Below are 20,390 nucleotides of genomic sequence, written 5' to 3'. Positions count from 1 at the left end.
TTAATTCTAGTTCTAATGCGTTAGTATACTCTAATGAATGATCGTATTATTTTATTTGAAAGCGTTTAATTTAAATTGTTCTCGCATCTCTGAGAAAGAAATGCTAAATATAAATCTGATTTAAAACCTATATCAGTCCGTCAACCCCGCACCGCAAACATGCATAACGCACACCAATCCAATAGATGGCGGTAATACCCCTGTAGGCTGCTGCCACTCGCCACGAAGGACGAAGAAGATCGTTTGGAAAGGTCTGCCAGGCAGTGTAATCGATTCCTGAGCTGCTGTCTGGGACGTGGAAGTGTTTTAAAATGTCGTTGCTACGGTTGTTTTCTCGGGCCGTGGTTGCTAACAGAGGTAAATAAAAGGAACACAAACAGTTTAATGGGTAGGAAACAACCCCGGTGTCATACAAATCACAGGGTTCCTGGTTATTGTCGCGACTGACCTTAGCTTAGCGTCGCAATGTTATGCTAACGTTGCAGCTACATGAACGTTGATGAAGTGTTATTCCAAACTTAACTTGTTTCTATTATGCGTTTCACGGTATCAAGTGGTCTTCTGTAAACTTGTTCAATTTGATTTTAGACATTATTGCTGATAACTATTCTTCGATGTCCCCTAATATTGTTGTTGTTTGTGCTCAGCTGGGTCCAGGTCCATGTTTACAAGTACCAAGCGTGACACTGCCAACCCAAACTGGATCGCTGTGGGTGCAGCCTATGGGACTTCTGTGGCTATTTGGGCCCTGGTCAGTTACACATACGATAAAACTCTACCTTTATTAATTGCTTATATATGGAATGATGCCATTATAGTTATGAGTGTTTAACTTGTGTGTTCTTCCTTCTTCAGCTCTTCCAGCAGCACAGCAGGCATTTAGAGGAATACAAAGAGAGAAACGGCCTGGAGTGACCTTCTATCCCCTGTAACTATATCTCTATCTAATTGTGTTGAGTGAGACTATATCAATCATAAATGCAACATTTCTTTTGATCTGAATTTAAATATCAAATATATATTTCTGATATTCAAAACTTTTTCTCTCAAATATTGTTCACAAATCTGTTTAAGTAAGTTGTAAATAAGTACATGTTATTTGTAAAAGTGCCTTTCTAGAGCAGGGTCACAAAGCGCTTTAACAATCAAAAACAATACACAGTTAAAATATATACTTTAAAAGGCCAGGACACATAAAACAAACACAGGATTCACCAAATAATAGGGAAAAGCCTGCACAAATAAGAATTTCTTAAGATGTTTCTTGAAGGAGTCAGTAGATCCATCAAGCACAGAGGGAGAGGAAGATTGTTCCAAAGCTTAGGAGCAACAGCAGTCAAGTCTCTTTGCCAAGATACACCTCCAGTTTCAGAGGGCAGATGCAGTTATGCATGGAAGTGTCTGGACACCTTCTTTACCTAAACATCAAGATGCCAATTTGACAGCATGATTATTGCACAGGCCACAGTAAGCAAACACTTACACAACACAAGCGCAGTTTTCTCTCTTACAAATCATGTAATAAAATGTTTAGGCAAATATTTAAATCCGGTTAACTTTTATAAGTCTTTAACAGAGAGAAGATAGAATATATTTTTAAAGTCTGAAATCAAATATCTGAATGGAAAAACATGCATTTTAACAAAATATTGATGTATATGCAATACAACTATTGCTGCATGATTTATCTAATCGCAATCATAATGTATTAAAGAACTATGGTTGACCGATCATGACTGTGCTTCTGTAATGCAAAGTTGCAAGTTTATTTTAACCCCATTTTAGGGACTTTGGCCAGCCTTAGGCTTAGCAGTAAAATAGTTAATAAGGGTTTTGTTGTGCCACATATGTTGACATTATATTTGAAAACATAATTTGAGGGAAATAAATTGACTTTGCTTCTGAATGTCTGTTTGTATTGATATATGTAATTATTGGTAACTTTTCAATTGATTTGTTGTTTTTTTCTCTCTATTATAGGTCCGGACTTGCCCATTACAAGTTTCCTCTTCCATTCTCTGATTCTTATTGGAAATAAATGTATATGTTGTGAATAAGACAATATTTGACTTTCACATTTTCTGGATGATTAATGCATGATTTTAATAGTAGTTTATTTGCGGTACAACAGTATCAGACTTTGAGAGCATCACAGCGGTCAGTGGCTGAGAAAAACCTCTGGTTATCTTGTGAAATGTGCTGAAGAACACATTACGCATGGCTGACCATTGTACACTGGGAATGAAACTCCTTTAAAGGGCAACTAATGTGTTGATTTGATTGTCTCTTAAATTGAAAACACTTTGTTTTTCTAGAGAGAAATACTGTTTACCATAACAACACCCTCTGTGCTGTGATTCGTCGAACATAGATGTTTGTCACCGCACATCGTCAAACCTGGAAGTCTTCACCTCCAATGAACTTGTTGTATAAACAAAGTGGGACATGATTACAGCTAACATCATAGTATGCGCCGCTTTCGTAACCTCTTGTTTGCCGAGATTTCAGACGGGGGAGAACTTTATGAAGTAAAAATTTCTTAACAAAGAATCATCATCATCTTCGAGAGGAATAATAATTAAAATAGTGTTCAGATAAAAGATCTCGGGTTTTGAGCCGAAAATTAGACCAGAAGGCAGAAGGAAAACGAGGGGTTGCTGGATCTACTGAATTTCTTCAGTTGGAGGTAACTGTCACATGTTACAAAAGCAGATACCCAGTGCGCCCTAAAATATTTGACTTTTCGATATACAATTGCAGTAAAAGACACTCTTAAGACAGAATGACATAGAATCAATAAACACAAACATAGATTTATGTAATAATGTATATGCTATTAACTGCTGGTTAACAATAGATATTGTACAAAATGTATCAAGAGTTTCTTATCTTATGCCTGCTGTATATATAATAACAAAAACAATCGTGCTAGATAGACTGATGAAAAAAGACGTTGAAATTGTCGTGGATATCATCCTACTAACTAAATATTTGTAAATGTAAGTAAGTAAGTAATTTTTATTTGTATAGCGCTTTTCTAGACCAGGGTCACAAAGCGCTTAAACAATCAAAACAATATTCAATAAAGTATATACTTTAAAGGGCAAGATAAAACTGATGACACAACAGGAGTTCCAGAAAATCAAGGAAAAGCCTGAACAAATAAAAACGTCTTTAGATGTTTCTTGAAGGAGTCAGTAGATCCATCAAGCGCAAAGAGAGAGGAAGATCGTTCCAAAGCTTAGGAGCAACAGCCTGGAAGGTTTTCTCTCCTCTGGTCCTGAACCGTGTGCGTGGAACCATCAGTAGATTCTGATGCACAGACCTCAGAGCCCGAGCTGAGGTGTAAGGCTGGATCAGATCAGTGATGTAAGGAGGAGCTTGACCATGAATACTCATAAAGTAGGGAAATATGCTCATGCTGAGGAAACAAACAGATAATAATTGATGAAAAATAAATGTGAAATATGAGTTACCACCTTTTAAAAAAAAAAAAAACAACATCAATTAATAGGTTTGTATCGTAAATTTAATGTATTGTCTTTTTTCCTATAATTTATATACTCCAACCGCCTTCTGTTCAAACTGCTCAATGTTTAAAATCACACACCGATGTCTCGCGAGAACGGGATTTCTGCGTCACCACTGTCCGCCTCCTCACTTCCCCCTCCTTCAAGTCACGTCTCAGTTCGACTCCGAAGCTCGAATAAGCGATGTTTGCTGTCAGATCTGCCTTGCTCAAGGGTGGGCCATTGGCCCGGACAGCAGCTAAAGGGCTCCCTAGTGGTAAGTATCAAAGTTGTGTGTTTCCTACATGGCTGGAGCCTCGAGTAAGAAGACAGAGTCCCGGCTTGTTCACCGTCGTCCTGTCCATGGGCTTGTCAATGACATGGAGGTTATCTAGCCGTGAGCAGCAGCGTCACACCAGGAAGTGTCATGTGGTTGTTCAGTGAAGTGTCGTAGCGTTTGTTTACTTGTGTGATTGTTTGACCTTTGTCACAAAAATCAGATTCACTAGCTACAGTAGGTCCTCTGCTTTCGGTCGCATTTGTGACGTAGATCCACTACACGCATGCGCACGTCATTGTTTTCATATCTAGCACATGCGCGAGTTGTTTGAAATACAGTATTTAAAATACGAATGATGACGTTTTTGTTATTTATTAGTACGCGTTGATGACGTTACTTTTATTAATGTGGTTAATGATCTCGATTTAGTTGGTTTATTATCAAGTTGTTATACTGGAATCTTAATTGTTCTTCTTTAAATAAATATAAATGTCATTCATTTAAATCACGAGTCATCAAACTATTTTAAAACAGAACACATTGCTCAGATTACTTTAAGATCGGAATTTGGCTCTTGTGTTCAAACAATTATGTATTATTATTATAAAGCTCTTGAATAAGGACTTTAATTAGACTTGTCACAATCCTAATAATAATAAGTATTTCAATTTCATTTACATGACTTTAATCCACAATAGTTACAAACGAACATTATTCAAGATATGTATTTATGACCCAACAGGTCCACAGATCCGGGATAACAACATACACCGGCTTACTACCATCTATTATACACTCTGGGCTCAAGTCTCTTATCACACAATTCAACCATAAACTCTCTCCTGTGCTTGTGTATGTGGTCGACGCTTTGGCTTTAATCACTTTTTCTGAGTCGTACTTCATATTCAATTTTCTTTTTCAACATAACAATAATACTTCACGTTTATTAATATTACTTCATGTGGTATTTTCTATTACGGGCTACTTCTACGAGGGCATTACTGGGACGAGGCATTTCATTCTTGTCTATTTATCTTGAGTATTGTTGGGGGTCTAAAGACAAGCCAGTGGTAATTTAACTTGAGGTTTCTTATCTGCTTTCCCACTGATGCCAATATATGGCTTGTATCGTCTTTTAAGTGTATTCAAATATTGTAGGATTTTTTTTTCTCTTGTATGCCATGTCTTTTCCTAACAACTGGTGTTGCTTGTGTTACAGCTGTGCAACAACGTCAGATGTCAGCAGTTGCTGGTCAAACTAACAATCTCATCGCCTGCGCTGTGCTATGTGGAGGAGCGATGATTGGAGCCGTTGCTGTTGTGAGTCATCTTTTGTTTCATCCATGTTGTATCATGGAGCCTCTACATTTTGTTTGTTTAGTTTAAAATTACAAATTACAGCGGGCAGATGTCCTCAGTAGTATGGAGGACATTCCATAAAGTTTTTAAAGTCAGGATTTGGCTAAATTTCTTTTACAAAAACACAATTTAAATTCAAGTGGTTCAGAAGCGAGTCAATTGGACTGTGTTTGTGTGTGAAGACCATTCTACTCTCACCCGAGAGGCTTTTTTTCAATTCCAGACGAAGATGAAATGTCTTCCTAGAACTCTTCCTAGAACTTCCTAGAATGTCTTCCTAGAAACACAAAATTTGAACGTTTCTTTCTCCCAAAGCTTTTCAACTTCTTGTTTGTTTTTTTAATTTTTCTTTCGTCATTTATAATTGCAAACCTTGTTTATTCAATTAAACCTTATACAAGTTCTTGTCTTCTCTTTGATCTATGTTTCTCATAGTCTTACAACATGGTGGTCACGGACAACGCCAAATACAATGCTCGTATTGCAGAAGTTAATGCCAAAGCCAAGCAAGAATGGTCTCCCAAACCATGGCCCCCAAAGCGTGAGTGACCAACATTTTACACCTTTTTGCACATTTAAAAACGGACATCATAACAAAGTTTTGGTCCTAATCATTTTATGCTGTTTTGTTTGAGCATGAAAGCCATCAAATTAAAAATGTGAGATGATGTGTGAAATGGCAAAACATTCTTAATGCATCTGCTATATGAATACAGGCTAACAATAGGTTTGAGTATATGTTATGAATGTTTACATTTTTGTGTCTTTCATCTACAGCTGTTGATGAAGAATAGAAGGCATGTCCAGGAATACAAAACGGCTGAACTGCCCTTTCCTGTAACTATATCTCTATCTAAGAACGATATATTTAATGTTATCTTCAGGCCCTTTTTCTCTCAAATTTTGTTCACAAATCTGTCTAAATCCACAAAAGAGATGCCAATCTGTTAGCATTATTATGTGTGATTATTGTTGGGGCGGGCAACAGTAAATGATCACTTCAAATTGCATCACAATTTCAAAGATGTAATTACATTTCTAAACTATGATTATACTGTTTCACAATATGTACACAACTGTAATACAAATATAATGACTGATTTTAACTGTTTGAATGCCTTGTCTAGGTTACTTTGTGGAATTTCTTGACTTTTTAATGGATTTGTGGCCATCAGTTTTGTTGTGCAGAAGTCATGGTAATACACAGTCTGTTAGAATTTATACTTTGACAAGAATCAAGCAGTTAAATTAAGACAAATAAGTGACCATCATTATATTAAGAAACAAAGGTCAGCCTAAATTGCAAAAACCTTGTCTGAGCCTCTTGGATGTGTCCAAACCTTTGGTCTGTACTGTACATCTCTTAAAATTAGTATCTTTGAAAATCTTTGAGAATGGAATTAATATAGTAAGAAGTTGAGACTTGACTAAGAGTTTTAGCTCCACCTACATCAATATTTAAGGTTATAGAAGAACTTACTAGATGCTAGTCACCATAGACAAGTTAGGGGAAAAAAAACATGAGACAAGAAATGTGTCAAACTGTCCAAATGACTTTTTACTGGAGTTCCCTGTTGTCCAGAAGGAAGTGTACAGGTTTAAAAATGCACAACAAGGTACATTTATTGGCCACCAGGCTTTAATGCATCCTTTTGGCCAAACCACACACACATTTTCACTAAATACATTTGCCATTTTCTAGATTGATGAAAATAATGCGTGTTGCAGTATCCAGCAAAGAGGGTGCTCCATCTTTATAGAATTTAAATTGAGGAGTTAATTATTGTTAAAAATAAACACAACACTATTCTGATTTAACAGTTTAGTGCTGTTTCATTATTGGGCTTATAGTCCTGTAAATGTATCTATGATGTTTTTTATAGTTTGGTAGTTTAGGTTGTTGTTTTTATGTAGTGTTTGTTCAGAACCGAGGGGTTTCCTCTGGCTCCTGCCCAGGGACTTAAGTTCTAGATACAATTATGTCACAGCTTTATAGCATTAGACTCTCTTTAAATAAAAAATAAATAAAAAACTAATGATCATAATCTAAAAACAACATTTTGTTGTTCTTCACATGTTTACATTGGATTTGTGAACATCATTTGAGGAAATTTTGCTTTAGTTTGTATGTCAGCAAAAATGTTTAGATTTTTGTGTGTAGTTGGTGAATGTGTTATTGATCTGTTGTCTTTTCTCCTCAGGTCTGGACAAGTTTCCTCTTCCACTCTCTGATTCTCATTTCAAATAAATGCATATGTTGTGAATTTGACTTTTCTTTTTATTTCTTTTCATTTTGATTTCTTATGAGCCTCTGACTTCAAAGTAAGACAATGTTGACCAACACCCGATGAAAAGCAAAACAGACTGCGGCTGTTTCCATCAACCAAATGTTCCAAATATTCTGTGATGGATGAAAACTCCAGTAAAAGCATGTGAAAATGTCTACCTAATAAAACAGAGCTCAGAACTAAAAAAAATCCTGAGTAAGGATTTAAGGGATAACTGGTTTGGAGAAGCTGAACATTTGTCACAATATAACGTCTAAATGGATTATTAAAAAACACAACCATAAAGTAATAACGGGTTAACAAAACAACATACAGCAGAAAAGGAGTTGACCAACAGTATATTCCAGCTTATAGTTAATGCATTTAAAATTGGTTTTAAATCCATTCTGATGATCCCTTCATGACAGCCAAATCATCTTTGTAGGATGGAGGCAAGTGTGACTCCCCACATTACCTCTCATAGGACAGTACTTGCGCAGGACTGAGCCAATCAGAAACGGGGAAGGAAGGGCGAGAAAGTGTGCCACTGTAATGAAACAAGGGGTTTAAAAAAGACACGTATGATTTCTAAGCCTATACACCGACTTCTCAGATCAACAGCACTGCAGGATATATTACATTCACCACGGTTCTACTTCATATTGGTGCTCTGCCCTCTAACCAATAGCGAAGCTGTTAAAGGGCGGAGCACCAATTCGTAGAACCTGAGATTATGATAGATAACTCAGGGGTTCTACTTCATATTGGTGCTCCGCTCTCTAACAGCTTCGCTATTGGTTAGAGGGCTTCGCACCAATTCGTAGAACCTGAGATTATGATAGATAACTCGGGGGATACATTGAATACTTACAATTCAATCAATTTATTACCAATCACTGTCTATATCATGGTGGATATCAGTGTTCATGGAGGACAATCACAGAGTTTGCTGTTTTAATAAAATAAGTCCTAATGACCTCATGCTAGGAGCTGTTTAAGGCTGAAACCTGCAACCTTTTTTGTGGGCTTTTCTTATTTAACGTGTTTGTTTCTATGTATATCATGCATATTCGATATGTAAACTCTTAATATGTTAAGGTTAAACATTTGAAATCACACTAGACTAAAATGTCCCAAATGTGGGAAGAGTAAAAAGGTTTATAAATAGTTTAGTTAAATGAAAACTCACAATAATGACATTTGACTGTGATGGTAACATTATGATTGATTTTGACACTACTTATAGCTATAATTTATGACTTTATTTAAAGCGCGTCAGTGGACGCGCGACCTTGTGTCAGTAGTCGCCTCTCATACAGTGCAGGGTATAAATGCGTGACGTCTCGACTCCTCCTCTTCCTCGACGTCGTCCACCGGGAGCCTCCACTGTCACTCATCCCGCTCTGCTGACTGCGCGAGGTTTTGCTACGAAGCAGCGATGTTTGCCTGCAGGTCTGCCCTCCTAAGGTGCGGGTCTGTGACCCGGAACGCAGCGTCCAGGTTTCCTCGTGGCGGTGAGTGTCGCGCGTGGATCCAGTACACAGTGTTCTTGTTCACCATCTTGCCCTCCTGCTCACAGGTGTGTCGATGACAGCGAGGTTTTTTTTTTGAGAGCACAGAAGTATGATATCAGGGGCTCCTGACCGTTAAACTTGAAGCTTTGAAGCATTTATATCTACTTTAGTGGGTTCATGTGTGACCTTCACCGGCTGCAGCGTGTAAACATGGCTGCTGGTCACGTGGTGTGCCTGTATGCCGTGGCGACTGTGCAGGATTTACGAACATGCAGTTATTTTTAAAATGGATTTATCTACTTTACATCTCATTTAACAACAAACAAGAATAAATTATTCTACACCCCCGAACTTGGGGTGCAAAGAAAAAGAACAGTATGTTCTTGGACGTATGTATATAGAACTTTTTTTTCTTATTTTTTTTGAATGGAACAGCTTCAAATGTACTTAAAATGTTGTACTCATTCTCCACACCTTAAATTGTAATTTGCTCCAAAATCCTTTAATTTTAAGATACTACAGGACCACTCCTTTGTGGGTTTCTATTGTAGAAACTATGGTAGTTTTTTTTTTTTCTTTTTCAGACATTTCAGTGTGTAACTGTATGAAAGATAAGATCGATGTTTGACCCTGACAGGTTTTATAAATGCAGATAAAGTTTTTTAACTGCTCATTACAATATTTTAATTTAAAATACACAATTGTTTTATCTTGAACAATTAAATATAATGTTTTTTTTAACAAATTATTTAATACTTTTACACCAATTAATGGACACCTACGTAAGAATCATGGCATCACAAAGATTAGACTCATTTATTATTTAATACAAAACTATAATTCTAATATATTCCTTATCACAACTAAGAATAAGAAGAGAAGCATGACGTGACAGAACCAAACTGCAGGCCCAATTCCCACTTCTACGATGGAGCCTGTCAGTCACTAAGGTAGTCAATACTGTCAACCAAGGCTGGGGAGAATAAATCCACAACAACGGAAACAAGATATTCAGTTGAACTTGACCCTTAGGCAAACTAAAGAGTACAAGGTTCTATTACTCCTTGTGTTGCCTCTGAGTAAAGGTGAATGACCCTCATGGCTGCCAGAAATGCATTCGCAGTGACGGTTCGCTCTTGTATTTGTCGCGGTCCGTTTTGACGATGCGAAGAAACTGCGGAGTATGCGGAAAATAAAGGGCAATGGGAGGATTCGTCTGTCAACAAGTGCCATGAATTCCAGAATTCATTCTTATCACACTTGGCACAGTACGAAAGACGACTTGACCTTGTGGTCTTTTCCGTTTCTTGTACCTACTTTTAGTTTATATTTCATTTTATGATGTTCACTTGTGACTTTCTAGTTTATTCATGCATTTGCCTATTAATGGTAAAAGGAAATAATTGTTGGATCAGTCACTTTAACATTAATTTTCATTTTATATATTTGGATATTGCCTATTTGCTTATTTATTTTAATTTATATATTTTTTAAATATGTCAATATTTACATATTAGTTCAAAGAGTAAACTTAATTTTTCTCTTTTTTTCAACTATGGTATCACTTCATGGAAGACGTTGGATGTTAAACGAAGTCGGGGTTTGTTTTGTCTACTGGGAGCATGTGATGGGAGTTTCATAGAAAAGTCTCTCAAAGATGTTGGCCTTCATTTCTCGAACCGCTGCTTAGAGGACATGTCTGTGACGAAGAGGCATTTCATTGTTGTCTGTTCGTCTTGAGCATTGTTTGAGGTCTAAACACAGAACCATGAATGACTTGTATTGTTTGCTGAATGTATTCAAATGTCTTACCTAACATGTCACATGCACTTGCTTGTGTTACAGTTGTGCAGCAGCGCCAGATGTCGTCAGGTTCTAGTCAATCCAACAATCTCATCATTTGCGCTGTGCTGTGTGGAGGAGCGATGGTTGGAGCCGCTGGTTTTGTGAGTCATTTTTTCCTGTTGGTGCATCTGCCCCTTTGTTTTGTCTATGTTGAGATATCATGGATACAGAAGCTTGGGCCCCTTTTGTCTTGAGAAAATCTGACCCCAGTCATTTTTTTCCAACTGGAAGAAGTACATGTCTATAAGTAAATTTCTACTCATGTTTGTGGATGAATAAATTCTGTTAAATATCCGACCAGAAATGAAGCGTCTTCTTCCTTGTAAAACTAATAAGTATCTAGTTGTATTTGTCGTGTGTATAATACAAGGATAGAAGCCTTAAATCATGCATGTTTTATTTCTCTGTAATTATCTGATACCTATGACAAGGTTTTGTAAATATTTCTTGACTGTTACTTACTGGGCATATGGTGTGATTCTTTTTTACAACTAATTTGGTATTTTTGCTTTATTTAAACAGTCTTGCCCTTTTTCTCGTTTTAGTGGCAACATATAGATTCTAATTCATCCAGATCATTGTTATCCAGAAGGTTCCAAAGTGTGGCAACCTTTGTGCAGTAAACAAATTGAAATGACCTTTGTTCTTATACATTTTGTTACATACCCAAAAACCAAAAATTGCGTGTGTCTTTTTGGTCTCCCTTTTTTAACAGTCTTACAACATGGTCGTCATGGACAACGCCAAATACAATGCTCGTATTGCAGAAATTAATGCCAAAGCCAAGAAAGAATGGACTCCGAAACCATGGCCCCCAAAGCGTGAGTGACCAACATGCTACAGCTTTTATTGCATATTTACAGGTGTCGTGACAGAATTTCGGGGAATGATTTGCGAAGCATTTGATTTGTAAAATAATGTTCGTCATTCTCGTCGACTGAAAGACTCAAGTTTAACTATCGCTTATAGGTTTTCAACATGCTTGAAGTCAGTGTATATCTAGATATCATAAAATCCGTGCGAAGTTTAAAAATATCTCAGCCATCTTTAAACTGGAGGATGTTCCTGAAAGCTAAATGCCTGGACCGTGTTTCCAGACTCGTTCAGACATCTTATTTTATTCTTTTTTTTCTGAACTGTCACTATAAAGATGTTGTCTTTACAACGCTGGCAGTGAAGGTTTCTGAATCTGATGCGCTCAGTCTCCAGCTTTTATAAAGTTTATGGATATTAAACCTGCATACCAACGTTATGAACTCCAAAAATACATCAAGCGCATTCTTTTTTTCATCGGGACTTTGCAAATTTCCTGTTTACAAAAAAAATCAGATGGCAGTTATCTGCTTCTTCTCGAGTCTTCTCAGTCATACTAATCCGTCTATGGATGCAGAAACACTAAGAGTTTCATTATGAGGATTTATGTGTATAAATCTTGCCCAACCATTAGTGGATTAAAAATATGCTTTTCTTTCCTTTGCCATTTAAAATGCATAATATTATATTCCACATATCCTAAGCAGGTATTCCATGATTTTGCCTTGTTTCACAACTTGTGTATCAAATACTTTTTTATGTTTGAATGACCTTGTGACTGATCAATTTTATCTTTATTCTATTATCTATTGGGATATTTGATTAACTTGATTGTCCTTCTGCAGGTCCTGATGAAGATGAAGATGAAGAGGAAGGTATGGTGACTTTCCAAATTGCCTTTGACTTTATTAACAAAGCACTATTTTTTTTTTCCCCCTTACAAACACCTTTTGCTTTCACTTAACTCAATTTTCCACTCTAATACTTGCACTCACTGACCCCAATTCAAATATTAAGTTATAACTTAGGGCTGTTGCAAACCCGAATATTAACTCAATGTATTAAAAGATGTAAACAAGATGAGCAAAGTTAAATGGCTTGTGACACTTGTGAAAATGATTTTTTTTTTTTTTTGCATGTTGTGTGAAACCACAGGTTATTCTCATTGATCTATACTGTATATTAGTGACCAGCGTGACAAAGTATTGATGTCATAATCAAAAAAAAAACCATTGCCATTCTGGCTAAGTTGGCACGACAATGGTGCTACAAACTGAATAAAGAAGTGGGTCTAAATTACGTTAACCTAGCGGGTGAGTTAGTTGGTAATTTATAGGAGCTAGGTGAGTTTCATCTGGGTTTGGTAGCGACTGCATTGTTCAGTTTGCCGATTTAAAGACCAATCATTTTATATTAATGTCTGCAATTGTGAACTTCGTAATGTGATGTATGGACTAGGGCTGAACGATTATTGAAAAAAAAATTGCGACTATTTATGTGATTTTATTTCCCCCATGTCCTTTTTTTAATGCATTTTTTTAATCTAATACAATAAATGGCTAACTTTACATTCAAATGTATTTCTCTTTGATTGTGAATATAAAGTTATTAAGTAATTTTTATGATTAAGGCAAATTAAGCAGAGCTTAAAATAAAGGGAGATTTATTTAGTGACTCTAATTACACTTGTAAACAAACATTACATATTCACTGCAAATACTAAAAACTGATCAAAATGTGATGTAAACATTTATATTTGAGTCAATAATAAATCATACAAACTTCAGTGCACAATAAAGAAATCAGTCATTCTTTTTCTTACTGCATATTTTTGCACAGTCGTGTGTTTTAAGTGCATGACCTGTCTTACACAATAATATATTATCATTTACACAGTTTAAATTGTGTGATTGCATAAGGTTACTTTGATGAGCACACACAAACACGCCGGTGGTGCACACACACAGACACACAGACACACAGACAGACGTCTCGATTAAAATGTACAAACCGATGTAAAGTTGTTAAACACTGTAGTTTGGTTTTTACTGCTGCTCTTTAGCTTCTCTAGACGTCACTGATCAACGGGTTAAAGCGCCTCTCTCCGCTTGCTGCGCTTAGCGCCGATCGCAATTCATTTTGACGGCTCGAAAAATAAATGAACATTAAATAAAATTACGACCTCTGCTAGTAATAATAGCATTTTTGAATATCGCGGCTACATCTCAAATGAGATTAATTGTTCAGCCCTACTTTGGACACATATTTAATGTTTAAAAAGGTTCAATTTATCCTTTTGACATTTTCATTAAAATATTTTTTCTAATCGTAAACAAAATGAATATTAAGAAAATGCATTGATTTTGTTGGTAATTAAGGGGAATTGTACAGTTATGATTAGGAAGCAGCTCTATATAAAAGGGGGGAAAACTCGCCATGAAAAAAAAGTCAAATCATGATTCATACAAATGAAATAAACTTTTACCGGTTCATAGGAATCGTTCAATACGAATTACCTTTCTAATTTCAATAAAGTTCCTGAATAAAATTATTATTTTATCTCTCCCTCGATTTGTTTCCAAATTCCCGATATTTCCTTTACGTCCTGTTCCCAGAAATCCTCCTCCATAATGTGTGACCCAGCAAGTTTTTGAGATGACCTTTGCTTCTGTCCTAGTGTCTCTAATTGTCTGTCTCTATTCTTTCCAGCATAATGCTAAAACTAAGTTCCTCTGTGGCCACATGCCTACTCATCCTAAAACTGGACTTCTCTCCTTCTCCACCACTTTTCCTTCCTGATTTGCTTGGACACTTACTTCAGGATATTTGTCGTGTGCTTCTACCCATAATATAATCTTCTCCACTGCCTCTTCCATCCTGCCACGTGATTCTCAATTCCTTAGTTCAATTGACAAGTTCTAAACGGGGGGGACAATAGGGTCACTATTTTTACCTGCTGGCTTCTTCTGTTACTGCCACAGTTGCACCTAGACTGTTATCTAGTGATGGATACAAATATGTCGGTCAGTCTTGAGCACCTCGGATAAGCAACACAGCTCAACACTCCCGCGCACCGATAGCTTGTCATGTTTGGATGGTAAGAATCAAGGTTTATCCTCACCCTGGTCACCACTGCATGAACCCTTCTCTCCTCCTGCACCTTTCCGTCCTGCTTTGCCTCGGCTAGCTGTGTTTGTGATGTGGAATGTTTTAAATCTGCTGAATACATTGTGCGTTTCCTCAACCTGAATATTAAGTAAACTCGTCATGATGAAGCTCCTGAACGGCATGTGTCAAACTCAAGGTCATTGTATGTTTCATGAGACTTTCAATTACAGTAAAATTATTATGTTGAAGGAAATTCACTTAATAGGAGTGTTTTAAAGTAGGACAAACGCAGAGATGGTTAAGATGGATCCAAGAATGAAAAGGGAGAAAAAAAAAATCAAAATCCTACTTACTGTTACAAACTTAAAGGGCACCTAATGTGCTGATTGCATTTTGTCTCTTAAATTGTTCTAGGACCTCTATTATACTCATCAGTATGTTTCTTTTTGCACAAAACTCTCTTATAATAAAGATATTTACATTAGAAAATGCGCTAAAGCCCTGTCCACTTAAAATGCACTGTTTTGGCTGAGGAGTCTCGTCCAAGCAAACACGCCCACTCTGCTCTGATTGGTCACAAAACATGAGTTGCATTCAAGGACTCACGTTAATTTCAAACTCACCCCTGAAACTCCCTTTTTATACATTTAAAAATGAATAATTAAAATAAGGTTTTCTGCTTAAAGTACATATTACAAAAACACCTAAAGGCAGAATTAACTCTCACTATGTTTACATAAATATTTATTTTGTTTCACGATTACCATGTAGTTACTTAACTGAATTAGGGCGTCAAGGGGAGGACACCTCCACCAGAGTGATGTGAGAATGTTTAATTTAAACTGTAATCTCGTTTTGGCAAGATTTCAGGAGGGAGAGAACTTTATTAAGTGATAACTTCAACATCATGATGATGACCTACTGCATTTTGAAGTGGACGACTTCAACATTTACAACATGTGAAGAAGTCATGAGAGTTGGGTTTTCACATTAGGTGCCCTTTAAGTAAATGTACATTTTGTTTGGCAAGAGACTGCGAAAAGATTTTGGCCCCTTGTGTGATCGTTTGTAAAGTTAATCTTGAAGCTCTTTACCTGTTGTCCTAGTATCATCGTTCTTACAATCTAACGGCCATACAGCCATGAGTGAAGACTTTAACTCGGAGATTTTAATCCTCATCTTGCAGCAACAGATTCACAAAACATCCAAACGTACAGGACTTGAGCTCCGACCAACATTTGAAGTGCATTAGGCCAACACTTAAAATAATGGTTTATTTTAACGCCTGTTGATTATACAAATGTGAGGGAAGAATAAAGGTAAATCAATCAGAAGCACCAATAGAAGAAAGAAGAAAAAGTCTAAATCCTCAGATTGGTAATTGGTTTTAACTCCGCTGCAGGAGGAGAGGACGAGGGCGTGGCAGAGTCAGATGCTGCTGAGGAGGTAGCAGCAGTCCCAGAAGATGTGGCTGAGGCCACACAGGAAGTGGCTGAGGCCGCACAGGAAGTGGCTGAAGTTGCAGTGGCAGTAGCAGAAGACGTTGCGCAGGTGGTGGAGGCAGTGGAGGAGGCAGCAGAGACCCCCGTCATTACTGCTGAGGAGCCTGAAAGCAATGGTACGACAGACGAAGAGGCACCTGCCTCTGAGGCCTGATGGGCCCTCATGCAGTTGACTGGAAGCATAAGCGCACATAGACATCTGGTTCCACATTGTCATCGTCCCCACTCACAAGGTCTTTGCTGCTTAATGACACTGAATATGTTTGGAAGTGCTCAAGGCACGCTGCACTTTCTCCTAACATTTCATTCTACCTTGTATTGATGGGATGGATTTAAGTTGGAATCATCAGGCAGCAAAGTTGACTCTAATTTAATTTGGTGTGCATGCCCAGCAGATCATTGTGCAGCTCAGGGTGCTGTCCTCATTTGCTGTTATGAGTGAAATAACCGAGCGTTTGGTACCCTAACATTTTTAATTGTCACACGTACTTAAGCGATGTATACTGATATAAATAGAATATTCCCATAATGTTAGTTAAGACTATCCTTCTATTCTTGTCTGCGTGATTTTAGGTGGATCCTATAAACCTTCAAATGTGAAAAAGAACCGTTTCCCCCAGACCTCAATATTGTTTATCTAACCTTATGTGATCATTTTATTTTCCAAATAACAAACAAATGAGTACTGTGAAAAAAATCTACTAAATAAAGCTATCAACCTGGACAAATGTTACTTGTCAATTGGTCTTTTCAAATAACACGATGAAAGCAGGGGCCACAGTGGCGGATGTTGAGTTGCCTGCACATGTCAAGATTGTGTCGTTTGCTCTTTAAGGTTAGAGGGTCTTGGGTGGACATGTTTTATTCCAGTTGACTAAAATTTACGAGCGGTTAAGACCAATTTATTGCACCTCTACTGCATGAGATGTTTAACGACTGCCACATGAACAGCATCTTAAAAGGTCAGTGACGTATGGATGGTTGGATTTTTGTGTTTCAGCTCTACAGTCGACTGCCTCTTCTTTAGATGAACCCGAGGAAGAGGTTGTCGAGGAAATTCCACAGGTATCAACAAAAGATGACGCTCCAGTAGTGGAAGAGATCGTAGAAGTGGCTCCAGTGGAAGAGGCGGCCCCTGTCGAAATGGCTCCAGTGGAAGAGGCGGCCCCTGTTGAAATGGCTCCAGTGGAAGAGGCGGCCCCTGTCGAAATGGCTCCAGTGGAAGAGGCGGCCCCTGTCGAAATGGCTCCAGTGGAAGAGGCGGCCCCTGTCGAAGTGGCTGCAGTGGCGGAAGTGGCGGCCCCTGTCGAAGAGGTGGCTGAAGTGGAGGCCCCTGTCGAAGAGGCAGCCCCTGTCGAAGAGGTGGCTGAAGTGGCGGCCCCAGTGGCTGAAGTGGCGGCCCCTGTCGAAGAGGTGGCCCCAGTGGCTGAAGTGGCGGCCCCTGTCGAAGAGGCAGCCCCTGTCGAAGAGGTGGCTGAAGTGGCGGCCCCTGTCGAAGAGGCGGCCCCTGTTGAAGAGGCGGCTCCAGTGGCTGAAGAGGCGGCCCCTGTCGAAGAAGTGGCTCCAGTAGCGGAAGAGTTGCCTGCAGAAGTTGTTCAGGTGGATGCAACCCAAAGTGCAGATTTAAGTCCCCCCACAACTGAGGTGGTACCCGTGCAAGACACTCCAATAGATCCCGAGAATGAATTTATAGTTGTAGTCCTGGACGGAAAACCGAAAGCTGAAAAACGACCCAAAGCGCTGGGAGTCGGGCCAATGACTGGTAGGAGTATTGCAGGTCCTGATGATGAAGCCTTAGAGGTAACTAGTTTTTCCTCACTTCTCAGACATTTCAATCAAGTTTTTTTCCACCTTGCATGTATTAAAATTACTTTTTTATTTGGAATATAGTATGTACAATATGCTAATATTGTATTACAGCTCAATAGATGTGCATGCAGTAGCTTTGCTACCAAGTTTCTGATGTTTAGTGTTCTAGAGATTAAGACATTTTGAATAATTTCGCTGCTACCTCCTTGGCTCTCTTGCTTTAGTTAGTCTGGCTTGTGTGTTTGTTAAGGCTTTTATGAAATTTCTCACATGTGTAACCCTTTTGTTTTCCATCCCAGTAACCATCTCCTTACTGAAGACTTCATTGATGTTTGGTTCCTGATCTCTCCTACACGCAGCAAAACTATGAAATTTAGGACTTTGTCAAGGTTCCTCGAGTGAATCTACAACTGTTCTTTACCACGTCATAGATCTGGGTTTTTAAAACTTGTGAACGACTTGCATTCTGTGAATCCCTTTTCCCAGCTCTGTCATGGTCTACCTCACTGTCCTTAAAGGCATTTAAGAACCCCCTCAGGAGCTTTCCCAGTTACAAACTGTTACAGGTCTTTCCCTATATATTACTGTTGATGCATTCTTCAGTCTCTTGTCTAAAAAGAACTGTCTCGATATGTCAATGTTTCTTTTATACATAAGATCCACTCCATATATGAATGTATTTAAGAATAGCGCTTTGATCTGACACAACTGAGAATGCAAAGCGTGAAAGGGAAAACTTGATTTGTTTACATCGTCTGGATGGTTTGTCTGTTTAATAAAACATCTTGTGTTGGATTACTAGGTCATGTTTAAATTGCTTATCATTTATTTTCCTTCTGAACTCCCATCCATCCGTTTGCTGAAAATGAAAGTGTCTTTACTGCTTGTAGTTGCTGTTTTGTGTAGAGAATCTTGGGTGGAAAAATCTGTCATGCCTGAAGTATGTTTGTGTGAGATGTGGCGATTGAAAATGGATTTCTCTGCTGCATGGTGAATTAGGACTTTAAAGATGCGATACTTCATAACAATCATTGCACAATGTTACATGCACACTACACCTACAGTCAGAACATGCTAAATAAAGACTAACTTTCATAATCATGTGTGTGAAATTAATTTAATTTTACTTCTCTTTTCTTCATGCTGTCTTTTATTTTTTTCCTAATCTTCGATCAACACTGCTGCAGTACCTGAGATCTGGAATACTAGGGGTTGCAGATTAGTAGAGGGCTATACATTTTCTACTGCTTATTCCCTTATAAGCTGAACAAAATGTGCATACTTAAGAGGACTTTGAAAAAAATATATGGAAATGTATTTTGTGCAAAAGTAAACCTCTCATCTCAAAAATTATGAAAGTAGCTCAAGAAAGTAACATCAAAATGTTATGACGGTCTTTTTATACAGAAGGTAAGAATCTTCCCACCTCCTGGCTCCTGTTCTGAAGGGTGAATATGTCACTTGTTTTTACGTTAAAATAAGTTGAGTTTTATGTCAAAACAACTGAGTTTTAAAAAATGTTTTCATTTTCAAAAATTCATGTCAAGAGTTCCTCTCATTCAGAAGTTCAAAATATGAATCTATATCTTAACCTAGTTCAGCACTAAATGGAGAACTTCTTAGTAGACCGCCTGAAGTAGCATCAACACATGGCAGCTTCACCTTGTGGTGTTTTCATTGACTCATGATCATATACAGTATATATAATATATATATATTATATATTATATATACACACACACATTTCACACAATATGTTTATGACAAGATCATGAGTCAATGAAAACACCACAAGGTGAATATATAATATATATATATATATATATATATCTTTACAATAAACAAACAAATATCAGTGAACACTGGCTGAATAAAATCTGCTCAAGTGAAGTTCTACTGTGCAAGTCATAACTACAGGAAAATATAAATGAATGAATAAATGAGCCATTGAGGTGTGATATTAAGTTACCATGCCAAGTAATCACTCTCTGGTTGGTCCATGACGTGGTTTGTGTTTTCAAAGAAAACGAACTACGAAAATCAAAAGAATAAGAACCATTTCAGAAATCAAGCTCTTGTGCAGTCTAGTAGTTGCTTCTCCAAATGCATATTTTAATATATTTGATGACTGCTGCTCAAGTTCGCTCTACACACATACATTATTCTTCTACAGCTTATTCCCTCCTTATGGGGGCCACTCTGTGGTAGCAAGAAATAAAACTGGCATATTTAAAAAAAGAAAAAAAACATTTTCTGTCTAGGCGCCAAAACAGAGTTGATCTGGCCATCTGCTGGCAAGCTTGTGTAATTACACCAAATCATCAATCTAAAGACAAATCCTTAAAAACAAACGACAAGGACAGGACTTGAAAAAAAAAACGTAA

The 20,390-nt window shown here is 37.7% G+C and overlaps 2 protein-coding genes and 1 long non-coding RNA gene across 6 annotated transcripts; all 3 read left to right on the top strand.

Annotated features, from left to right (window-relative positions):
• Positions 1-231: 231 nt before the first annotated feature.
• On the top strand, positions 232-2,062 carry ndufc1 (NADH:ubiquinone oxidoreductase subunit C1). The gene is made up of 4 exons (XM_087799840.1): positions 232-357; positions 648-751; positions 856-928; positions 1,981-2,062. Exons 1-3 carry the CDS (start codon positions 312-314, stop codon positions 913-915), a joined length of 210 nt encoding a protein of 69 aa, XP_087655966.1. The 5' UTR covers positions 232-311; the 3' UTR covers positions 916-928; positions 1,981-2,062.
• A 1,585-nt stretch (positions 2,063-3,647) lies between these two features.
• On the top strand, positions 3,648-7,412 carry LOC148071580 (uncharacterized). Its single transcript, XR_015712874.1, has 5 exons — positions 3,648-3,786; positions 5,009-5,109; positions 5,584-5,689; positions 5,926-5,985; positions 7,350-7,412. It is a non-coding gene; the product is annotated as an uncharacterized LOC148071580 (long non-coding RNA).
• A 1,352-nt stretch (positions 7,413-8,764) lies between these two features.
• Positions 8,765-19,104, top strand: LOC148071579 (uncharacterized). 4 transcript variants are annotated; one of them, XM_087799838.1, is made up of 8 exons: positions 8,766-8,929; positions 10,775-10,875; positions 11,490-11,595; positions 12,433-12,462; positions 16,098-16,313; positions 17,198-17,481; positions 17,560-17,997; positions 18,306-19,104. In XM_087799838.1, the coding sequence occupies exons 1-8, from the start codon at positions 8,854-8,856 to the stop codon at positions 18,306-18,308; spliced, it is 1,254 nt and encodes a 417-aa protein (XP_087655964.1). In that variant the 5' UTR covers positions 8,766-8,853; the 3' UTR covers positions 18,309-19,104. The 4 variants fall into 4 exon arrangements, with proteins under 4 accessions (XP_087655965.1, XP_087655964.1, XP_087655963.1 ...); XM_087799837.1 differs by having other exon boundaries at positions 17,198-17,667; positions 17,698-17,997; XM_087799836.1 differs by having other exon boundaries at positions 17,198-17,997.
• Positions 19,105-20,390: the final 1,286 nt, after the last annotated feature.

Source organism: Callionymus lyra, chromosome 9 (genome assembly GCF_982586985.1).
Source record: "Callionymus lyra chromosome 9, fCalLyr1.hap1.1, whole genome shotgun sequence".
NCBI classification, from domain to species: Eukaryota; Metazoa; Chordata; class Actinopteri; order Syngnathiformes; family Callionymidae; genus Callionymus; species Callionymus lyra.
Note: the sequence above shows the minus strand (reverse complement) of the source record. Positions and strands in the feature narration are given on the sequence as shown.

Excerpts from the sequence above, each read along its gene's own strand:
- LOC148071579 (XM_087799836.1), top strand. The coding sequence starts at position 8,854 with ATGTTTGCCTGCAGGTCTGCCCTCCTAAGGTGCGGGTCTGTGACCCGG. Across the intron at positions 8,930-10,774 it reads GTCCAGGTTTCCTCGTGGCG|TTGTGCAGCAGCGCCAGATG; the intron begins GTGAGTGTCGCG and ends CTTGTGTTACAG. Across the intron at positions 10,876-11,489 it reads TGGTTGGAGCCGCTGGTTTT|TCTTACAACATGGTCGTCAT; the intron begins GTGAGTCATTTT and ends CTTTTTTAACAG.
- ndufc1 (XM_087799840.1), top strand. The coding sequence starts at position 312 with ATGTCGTTGCTACGGTTGTTTTCTCGGGCCGTGGTTGCTAACAGAG. Across the intron at positions 358-647 it reads GGCCGTGGTTGCTAACAGAG|CTGGGTCCAGGTCCATGTTT; the intron begins GTAAATAAAAGG and ends GTTTGTGCTCAG. Across the intron at positions 752-855 it reads CTGTGGCTATTTGGGCCCTG|CTCTTCCAGCAGCACAGCAG; the intron begins GTCAGTTACACA and ends TTCCTTCTTCAG.